Raw genomic sequence first — 12,141 nt, forward strand, 5'->3', positions numbered from 1 at the left:
AAGTAGTGTTCTACAAATCTGAGACTGCCCACAAACCCTAATTCCATAATACCATATCTCTATATGAATGCCAAGAAACTTACTCCTTGCTGTACAACACAGAGTTCTGTTTCTGAGCAGCCATCAGATCCTAAAATGCGGTGTACACATTGCACAGTTATGTCTCTGATAGCGGTCTGGGTTTCTGGTTCATATGGCCAGTACGCTTGCTCATCCTAAAAAACAGGAGATGGTTTGATAACATATCCAAAAGCTATTGTTCATGTTTATAAAAAGTAGAGTGTTATTTTACTCTTTCCCCGTTTCTAAATTTTAAAGTTTGCCTCTTTGAAGATTGATGATTGGCATATATGATAAAAACTTTACATATGAGAAAAAATTACATACTTTGGATAGTGACCAAAAGAAGTAAAAGATGTTGTAACAAGTAAAGTATAGACCGTATTTAATACTTCACATGAAGTTTAAAATTATAATAATGTTGTTCATTGGGATCAATTTTAAGTGATGCAAGATGTTGGCACTGTGTAAAAAATTGACTGAAAATCAAATTAACCTACTCTAATAACTATCCATTAACATCTTTTAGTAGAGATGATTTGAATTATATAAAAAATTTAAATTGTAAATTTATCTCTAAACCTGGTTATGATCTCTAGATATTCATCTCTACGCATGTTTATAGTCTCTAGATATTCATCTCTACTCATGTTTATAGTCTCTAGATATTCGTCTCTACGCCTGTTTATAGTCTCTAGATAATCATCTCTATACCTGTTTATAGTCTCTAGATATTCATCTGTACACCTGTTTATACACGTTCAGTTTTAGTTCAGTGATGAAAAGAGAAATATATGATGTTTAGTCAGAGGAATAATTGTGAATCTATAAAGGAGTTTGTTTTATATTACTGGGTGAAGCGTTTAAAAAGAGTAACGAGTAACTACAATACTAACAATTATATGTGATAAGATGTCTGACCATTTTAGTAAACATAGAACACTTAATATGTTTATTAGCGCAATAAACTCTACCATCATAGGGGCAGTTCAAGTGTGTTTACACCAGGCTCAATCACAAAACTATTTTTAAAAAGGTTCACCTCATTGTTGTTAAGGTGGACTATCACAGCAGACTCTCTCATGAGTAGCATATTCCAAAAGTCATGCTCTGTATGGGCGAGGGGTGTCTGTGTGACAATGAAACCAGACTTTGTATGGTAAGTCTGTGATAAAAATGCCAGAAAATACATACCCACCAAATTTCATGCTGAGCTCATCTCATTTCGTGAAATGCATGAAGTTCAGATGAACACAACCACAATATAACAGAAGATGTGGGTTTTACACTATAATAATAATACCCTCTGTACATACAACAACATAGTGTAACACATTAAACCCTAGCGCAATGTGATAAACACATGCCTAGTAATTTGTGTAGTTTGCATGACCACAGTTGTATAGTTAGGAATGGGCGAGCCTATACAGATTAAAACTAATGATGAGTAAAATACTATAATAAAATAAATAAATAGGCCTACCAATTCAGAGCCAGTAACAAATAACAACCAAACTTCAATTTACGTACCCCAACAAACAGTTTGATCAAAAGATATATAATTTGAACTAGCTAGAATTTAACCACATTCTCATCATTATATACCATGAGCCCAATTATGCTTTTTCAGTCTGAAAGCTGTCTATTTTATCGCCTGTCTTGAATACTGCTTGGCAAATAAATTCTAGCAGATGTGCAGTATAATGATGGACTACATTTTAAACTTAAAAAGCATCAAGCATCGTGGTTAAGTGCTTTACACCAAACCTATTCAGCAAAAAGAAAAGCTTTTTCGGGTTAAAACAAACAACACTCTCACATTGTTTTTTGAATTATGTAAAATTTGAGCAATAAAAAGCGGAAAAAAAGTTGAGAGAATTTTTGCTATGACTGCTGAAAAAACTATGGCTCAAACATTCATGGAATAAACTGGAAATACCCAATAGTTATTGTCGGTAGCCAAATTACACTCTCATTATCTTTGATAAAATACGGTATATAACAGACATGCTTGTTGTGGTGTAGGACATGATGACTGAAAATTGTGTTTCGCATAGTGGATTAGTATAACTTTTTATATTTTAATAGAATACATAACCTATTCTACCATAACTTTACTCAAAATTCAGATAGAATACAGGTGGCGACTGACATGTTAATACATTCCTAACCTTCCCATAAGAAAAAGATTTATAAGAGATTTAGTGTGCTTTATAACTTATATGGTTTCTTAACATGTAGTTGATGATATAAACTATTATAAAACTTGTTGAAAAGCTGTTTTATAGTTTTGAAGTAAATTAACATTACTTAAAATATTTTTGATAAAAAAATTTGTTTCGGAATTCAAACAATTTGATTGTGACACAACATTTCAGAACAGTTTGTGATGTAAAATCCTGATTAAACTGTATAAAAATCCTTACACTATTTCCTAAAACTCTTCTATTAGTCAGCTATCAAGAAATTACAATGATACAGAAATTGACTTAACCAAATTTTTAAAGAGGTTAAAGGTATGGCAACCTTGAACAGTAACGAATAAAAAAGTTATTATTTAAAGTGTATATTTTCACTATGTGGTAAGAGGCAAAAAAATAAGAAGTCTAAAAGAAAACTAATTACTAGAATAAAAGAAAAAAAGGAAAAAAATCTACAATGAAATGAAGTACTCAGGGAACTGTCAATAAAAAGCTGATGAAACCTGAGGAGACGTGATAGACTTTTGCAGCAACCTTATTTTTCAAAGAAAATGAAAACAAAGTGAAAACAAGTATAAATTATATAGCAAAATCTGTAATAAAAACGCCAAATTCTACACATTGAGGCACATCAATTTGGTAACTTACAAGAATAGTGTGTATAGTAACTGTACTACAGAAAAAACTGGTTGTAGCATTTTGTACAATATTCATGGTTGATAAAAATTGCGCTGGAAAAGGAATATCTTCAATAAATTTAGAAAATGAGGACAACCAGCAACACCAATCAATGGAAGCTTCAATAAAATTCAATATTTAGATAAAGTTTTCAGCTTTTACATGCATATCAGGACATCTGTCTTTCTCCGAACTTAAATTAGGAAGAGAAAAACTTAGTTCCTGTGTTTGGATGTTATACAGCATACAGACCACAGATTATTATACTATATCTACACAAGGTACTCACTTACATTACAGCCACTAGACAGTACACAGACTAAAGAGTAATGTACTGTACATAGACCAGATACTCACTTCTATTTTAGCTACTATACAGTATACAGACTAAAGAGTAATATACTGTATAGAGACAAAATAGTCACTTAGATTACATATACTATACAGTATACATGCTAAAGAGTAATATACTGTATGTAGCCAGAATAATCACTTATATTACAGTTACTATACAGAATATGGACTAAAGAGTAATATAATGTATATAGACAAAATAGTCCCTTATATTACAGCTACTATACAGTATATAGATTGAAGAGTAAAGGTAGGGCCACACGAGACAAAATTCTCACGAAATCGGCGAAATTTGGACGAAACGATTCGTACGAATTGACATTTGGACGAATTCGCCAATCGTTGGTTGCGCACGATGAACGAATCCTGAATAGGACGATACGTCAGAAATTCCTACGAAACGTTGTTTGATTGGTCGGTTGAAAAGGTTAGTTGAATGTTGAAGGTCGTCTTCTTTTGCGCGTGTTTGGTCAGATCTATAAAAGATAACGATTTGCGAGTTTCTAGCCCGCAGTTCCTAACTCGGTTTGAAAACTGCATGCTGTGTTGGCGATTATATGTAATCAGTAGTACCATGGCCATAATGGATTTATTTAATAGAAATATAACTGTTTTGTAGCTAGACTAATAATTGCTGAAAAGTCAGGTTCAAATTTGTATTGTAATTAGAAGAAAAAGTAAAACGGTTTTGTGGGCAAGCCAAAACCTGCTGTAGTCATACAAAATAACCGTTTTGCAATGTAGTACGTACATAATAGTTCGTAATAAAATTATCAATGTACAAGCTCTATTCAAAAGTATACTAAAACCATTTACAACAACAGCCTACTACAACTACTCAGCGCAACTGGCATTAGGAGTTTTGTAGTTGCGTAGAAACGACCTTAATAACGCGCAGTTATATTGTAGGTCCCGAAATGTATTTACGTGTACATTCCGCAACCGATTTTAGTAATTAGGAATTGCGACTAGAAACTCACAAATCGTCACCTTTTTTAGATCTGACCCGCATGTTTGTACTGAAGCAAATGATTGAAACGGAATCGGCTTCAATTTATCACCGCGTTATGATTGCCTAGTTGAAAGTTAGTTTCGTACGAATCCGTGGTGGGGAAACTCCGTGTGGCAGGTCAAAAATTTTGTACGAATGGAATTTCCCAGATTAGTTGAAATTACACGATACGTGTGGCCGGCCTTAAGACACTGTATAAAAACAAAATAGTCACTAAGATTAGATAAACTATACATTATACATACTAAAGAGTAATATAATGTATGTAGCCAAAATAGTCATTTATGTTACAGTTACTATACAGTATACAGACTAGAGAGTAACATACTGTATGTTGACAAGATAGTAACTTATATTATAGCTACTATACATTATACCGACTAAAGAATAACAAACTGTATATAGACAAGGGAGTCAATTATATTACAACTACTATACAGTAGAAAGACTAGAGAGTGACATACTGTATGTAGACAAAATAGTAATTTATATTACTGTTACTATACAGCATACACCCTAAATAGTAATATACTGTATATAAACAAGATAGTCACTTATATGTCAACTACTATACAGTATACAAACTAAAGAGTAATATACTGCATATAAACAAAATAGTCACTTATATTACAGCTACTATACAGTATATAGACTAAAGAGTAATATACTGTATATTGACAAAATAGTCACATACATTCCAGCCCCTAAACAGTACACAGACTAAAGATTAATATAACGTATATAGACAAGATAGTCACTAATATTACAAATACTATACAATATACAAACTAAAATGTGACATACTGTATGTAGACAAAATAGTAATTTATATTACAGCTACTATACAGTATACAGACTAAAAAGTATTATACTGTATATAGACAAAACAGTCGCTTATATTACATCTACTATACAGTATACAGAGTAAAGAGTAATATACTGTATGTAAACAAAATAGTAATTTATATTACAGCTACTATACAGAATACCAACTAAAGAGTAATATACTGTATGTGGACAATATAGTCACTTATATTTCAACTACTATACAGTATACAGACCAAAGAGTGACATAGTGTATGTACACAAAATAGTAATTTATATTACAGCTACTATACAGTATACAGACTAAAAAGTAATATACTGTATATAGACAAAACAGTCACTTATATTACATCTACTATACAGTATACAGAGTAAAGAGTAATATACTGTATGTAAACAAAATAGTAATTTATATTACAGCTACTATACAGAATACTAACTAAAGAGTAATATACTGTATGTAGACAATACAGTCACTTATATTTCAACTACTATACACTATACAAACCAAAGAGTGACATAGTGTATGTAGACAAAATAGTAATTTATATTACAGCTACTATGCAGTATACTAACTAAAAAGTAATATACTGTATGTAGACAATATAGTCACTTATATTTCAACTACTATACAATATACAGCCTAAATAGTGACATACTGTGTGTAGACAAAACAGTAATTTATATTACAGCTACTATACAGTATACAGACTAAAGAGTAATATACCGTATGTTGACATGACAGTCAGTTACATTACAGCTAATATACAGTATACAAACTAAAGAGTGACATACTGTATGTAGACAAAATAGCAATTTATATTACTGCTACTATACAGTACACAGACTAAAGTGTAATATACTGTATGAAGACAAGAAAGTCACTCATATTACAACTACTAAACGGTATACAGACTAAAAAGTAATATACTGTACGTAAACAAGATAGTAATTTATATTACAGCTACTATACGGCATACCGGCAAAAAAATAATGTACTGTATGTTGAAAAGATAGTAAATTATATTACCGCTAATATACAGTACACAGACTAAAGAGTAATATACTGTATGTTGACATGACAGTCACTTATAATACAACTACTATACAGTATACAGACTAAAGAGTAATATACTGTGTATAGACAAAATAGTCACTTATATTACAGCTACTATACAGTATACAGACTAAAGAATAATATACTGTATGTAGACAAGATAGTGACTTGTATTACAGCTACTATACAGTACACAGACTAAAGAGTAATATACTGTATGTTGACGTGACAGTCACTTATAACAACGCAACTATACAGTATACAAACAAAAAAGTAATACATTGTATGTAGACAAGATAGTCACTTATACTTCAACTACTATACAGTATACAGACTAATGAGTGACATACTGTATGTAGACAAAATAGCATTTGATATTGCAGCTACGATACAGTATATAAACTAAAGAGTATTATACTGTATGTAAACAAGATAATCACTTATATTCCAGCTACTATATGTTATACCGACTTAAGAGTAATAAACTGTATATAGACAAGATAGTCACTTATTATTCAACTACTATACAGTATACAGACTAAAGAGTAATATACTGTATGTTGACAAAATAGTAATTTATATTATTGTTACTATACAGCATACACCCTAAAGAGTAATATACTGTATGTTGACATGACAGTCACTCATACTACAACTACTAAACAGTATACAGACTAAAGAGTAATATACTGTATGTTGACATGACAGTCAGTTATATTACAGCTAATATACAGTATACAAACTAAAGAGTGACATACTGTATGTAGACAAAATAGCAATTTATATTACTGCTACTATACAGTACACACACTAAAGAGTAATATACTGTATGTAGACAAAATAGTCACTTATATAACAGCTTCTATACAGTATACAGACTAAAGAGTAATATACTGTATGTTGACAAGATAGCCACTTATATTACACCTACTATACGGTATACGGACTAAAGAGTAATGTACTGTATTTAGACAAAATAGTCACTTATATTACAGCTACTATACAGTATACAGACTAAAGAGTGACATACTGTATGTAGACAAAATAGTAATTTATATTACAGCTACTATACAGTTCACAGACTACAGAGTAATATACTGTATGTTGACAAGATAGTAACTTATATTACAGCTACTATACAGTACAGAGACTAAAGAGTAATATACTGTATGTTGACATGACAGTCGGTTATATTACAACTACTATACAGTATACAGACTAAAGAGTAATATATTGTATATAGACAAAATAGTCAGTTACATTACAGCTATTATACAGTATATGGACTAAAGAGTAATAAACTGTATATAGACAAGATAGCCACTTATATTTCAACTACTATGCAGTATACAGACTAAAGAGTAATGTACTGCACGTTGACCAAATAGTTATTTATATTACAGCTACTATACAGTATACTAACTAAAGAGTAATATACTGTATGTAGACAATATAGTCACTTATATTTCAACTACTATACAATATACAGACTAAAGAGTAATATACTGCATGTTGACAAAATAGTCACTTTTAAAACCGCAACTATGCATTATACAAACTAAAGAGTCATGCACTGTATGTAGACAAAATAGTCACTTATATAACAGCTTTTATACAGTATACAGACTAAAGAGTAATATACTGTATGTTGACGAAATAGTCACTTATATTACAGCTACTATACAGTATACAGACTAAAGGGTAATATACTGTATATAGACAAGATAGTCACTTACATTACAGCTACTATACAGTATATAGACTAAAGAGTAGTATACTATGAATAGACAAAATAGTCACTTACATTACAAATACTATACAGTCCACAGACCAAAGATTAATATAATGTATATAGACAAGATAGTCACTTATATTACAAATACTGTACAGTACACAGACTAAAGAGTAATATACTGTATGTTGACAAGATAGTAACTTATACTATAGCTACTATACAGTATACAGACTAATGAGTGACATACTGTATGTAGACAAAATAGTAATTTATATTACAGCTACTATACAGTATACTGACTAAAGAGAAATATAAAGTATATAGACAAGATAGTCACTCATATTACAACTACTATACAGCATACAGACTAAAAAGTGGCATACAGTATGTAGACAAAATAGTAATTTATATTACGGCTACTATACAGTATACAGACTTGAAGTAATATACTGTACATAGACAAAATAGTCATTTGCATTATAGCCCCAATACAGTACACAGACTAAAGAGTGACATACTGTATGTAGACAAAATAGTAATTTATATTACAGCTACTATACAGTATACCGACTAAAGAGAAATATAATGTATATAAACCAAATAGTCACTTATATTACAAATACCATACAGTACACAGACTACAGAGTGACATACTGTATGTAAACAAAATAGTAATATATATGAGAGCTACTATACAGTATACAGGGTAAAGAGTAATATACTGTATGCAAACAAGATAGTCACTTATATTACAACTACTATACACTATACTGACTAAAGAGTCATATACTGTATGTTGACAAAATAGTCACTTATAATACCAAAACTATACAGTATAAAGACTAGAGAGTAATATACTGTATGTTGACAAGATAGTAACTTACATTACAGCTACTATACAGTACACAGACTAAAGAGTAATATACGGTATGTTGACATGACAGTCAGTTATATTACAACTACTATACAGTATACAGACTAAAGAGTAATATACTGTATGTTGACGTGACAGTCACTTATATTACAGCTAATATACAGTATACAAACTAAAGAGTGATATACTGTATGTAGACTAGATAGTCACTTATATTTCAATTACTATAAAGTATACAGACTAAAGAGTAATATACTGTTTGTAGACAAAATAGTTTTTTATATTACAGTTACTATACAGTATACTCACTAAAGAGTAATATACTGTATGTAGACAATATAGTCACTTATATTTCAACTACTATACAATATACAGACTAAAGAGTGACATACTATGTGTAGACCAAATAGCAGTTTATATTCATGTTACTATACAGTATACAGACTAAAGAGTAATATACTGTATGTAAACAAGATAGTCACTCATATTACAACTACTAAACAGTATACAGACTAAAGAGTAATATACTGTATGTAAACAAGATAGTAACTTATATTACCGCTACTAAACAGTACACAGACTAAAGAGTAATATACTGTATGTAGACAAGATAGTCACTCATATTCTAACTACTAAACAGTATACGGACTAAAGAGTAATATACTGTATGTAAACAAGATAGTAACTTATATTACAGCTACTATACAGCATAGAGGCAAAAGAGTAATATACTGTATGTCGAAAAGATAGTAACTTATGATACCGCTACTATACAGTACACAGACTAAAGAGTAATATACTGTATGTAGACAAGATCGTCACTCATATTCTAACTACTAAACAGTATACGGACTAAAGAGTAATATACTGTATGTTGACATGACAGTCAGTTATATTACAGCTAATATACAGTATACAAACTAAAGAGTGACATACTGTATGTAGACAAAATAGCAATTTATATTACTGCTACTATACAGTACACACACTAAAGAGTAATATACTGTATGTAGACAAAATAGTCACTTATATAACAACTTCTATACAGTATACAGACTAAAGAGTAATATACTGTATGTTGACAAAATAGTCACTTATATTACAGCTACTATACAGTATACAGACTAAAGAATAATATACTGTATGTAGACAAGATAGTGACTTGTATTACAGCTACTATACAGTACACAGACTAAAAAGTAATATACTGTATGTTGACGTGACAGTCACTTATAACAACGCAACTATACAGTATACAAACTAAAGAGTAATACATTGTATGTAGACAAGATAGTCACTTATTCTTCAACTACTATACAGTATACAGACTAATGAGTGACATACTGTATGTAGACAAAATAGTATTTTATATTACAGCTACGATACAGTATATAAACTAAAGAGTATTATACTGTATGTAAACAAGATAATGACTTATATTCCAGCTTCTATATGTTATACCGACTTAAGAGTAATAAACTGTATATAGACAAGATAGTCACTTATTATTCAACTACTATACAGTATACAGACTAAAGAGTAATATACTGTATGTTGACAAAATAGTAATTTATATTACTGTTACTATACATCATACACCCTAAAGAGTAATATAATGTATATAGACAAGATAGTCACTTATATTTCAACTACTATACAGTAAACCGACTAAAGAGTGACATACTGTATGTAGACAAATTAGTAAATTATACTAGTGCTACTATAGAGTATACAGACTAAAGAGTATTATACTGTATATTGACAAGATAGCCACTTATATTACACCTACTATACGGTATACGGACTAAAGAGTAATTTACTGTATTTAGACAAAATAGTCACTTATATTACTGCTACTATACAGTATACAAACTAAAGAGTGACATACTGTATGTAGACAAAATAGTAATTTATATTACAGCTACTATACAGTTCACAGACTACAGAGTAATATACTGTATGTTGACAAGATAGTAACTTATATTACAGCTACTATACAGTACAGAGACTAAAGAGTAATATACTGTATGTTGACATGACAGTCAGTTATATTACAACTACTATACAGTACACAGACTAAAGAGTAATATACTGTATGTTGACATGACAGTCACTTATAATACAACTACTATACAGTATACAGACTAAAGAGTAATATATTGTATATAGACAAAATAGTCAGTTACATTACAGCTATTATACAGTATATGGACCAAACAGTTATAAACTGTATATAGACAAGATAGCCACTTATATTTCAACTACTATACAGTATACAGACTAAAGAGTAATGTACTGCACATTGACCAAATAGTTATTTATATTACAGCTACTATACAGTATACTAACTAAAGAGAAATATACTGTATGTAGACAATATAGTCACTTATATAACAGCTTCTATACAGTATACAGACTAAAGAGTAATATACTGTATGTTGACCAAATAGTCACTTATATTACAGCTACTATACAGTATACACACTAAAGGGTAATATACTGTATATAGACAAGATAGTCACTTACATTACAGCTACTATACAGTATATAGACTAAAGAGTAGTATACTATGAATAGACAAAATAGTCACTTACATTACAAATACTATACAGTATATGGACTAAAGAGTAATATACTGTATAAAGACAAAATAGTCACTTACATTACAGCCCCTATACAGTCCACAGACCAAAGATTAATATAATGTATATAGACAAGAAAGTGACTTTTATTACAAATTCTATACAGTACACACACTAAAGAGTAATATACTGTATGTTGACAAGATAGTAACTTAAATTACAGCTACTATACAGTATACAGACTAATGAGTGACATATTGTATGTAGACAAAATAGTAATTTATATTACAGCTACTATACAGTATATAGACTAAAGAGTAATATACTGTATATAGACAAAATAGTCACTTACATTACAGCCCCTATACAGTACACAGACCAAAGATTAAAATAATGTATATAGACAAGATAGTCACTTATATTACAAATACTGTACAGTACACAGACTAAAGAGTAATATACTGTATGTTGACAAGATAGTAACTTATATTATAGCTACTATACAGTATACAGACTAATGAGTGACATACTGTATGTAGACAAAATAGTACTTTATATTACAGCTACTATACAGTATTCCGACTAAAGAAAAATATAATGTATATAGACAAAAAAGTCACTCATATTACAACTACTATACAGCATACAGACTAAAAAGTGGCATACAGTATGTAGACAAAATAGTAATTTATATTACGGCTACTATACAGTATACAGACTTGAAGTAATATACTGTATATAGACAAAATAGTCACTTGCATTA

General features: G+C 30.1%; 1 protein-coding gene across 1 annotated transcript in view; it reads right to left on the reverse strand.

Annotated features, from left to right (window-relative positions):
* The window catches only part of LOC137390001 (receptor-type tyrosine-protein phosphatase epsilon-like), a 53,434-nt gene that overhangs the window by 11,785 nt on the left and 29,508 nt on the right, over positions 1-12,141 (reverse strand). The window contains exons 4-5 of the mRNA XM_068076221.1: positions 1,103-1,225; positions 84-215 (exon numbers count right to left, since the gene is read on the reverse strand). Of these exons, the coding sequence (XP_067932322.1) occupies positions 84-215; positions 1,103-1,225 (255 nt within the window). The remainder of the gene's footprint in view (positions 1-83; positions 216-1,102; positions 1,226-12,141) is intronic.

The sequence above is a fragment of the Watersipora subatra genome, chromosome 1 (assembly GCF_963576615.1).
Source record: "Watersipora subatra chromosome 1, tzWatSuba1.1, whole genome shotgun sequence".
In the NCBI taxonomy this organism is placed as follows: Eukaryota; Metazoa; Bryozoa; class Gymnolaemata; order Cheilostomatida; family Watersiporidae; genus Watersipora; species Watersipora subatra.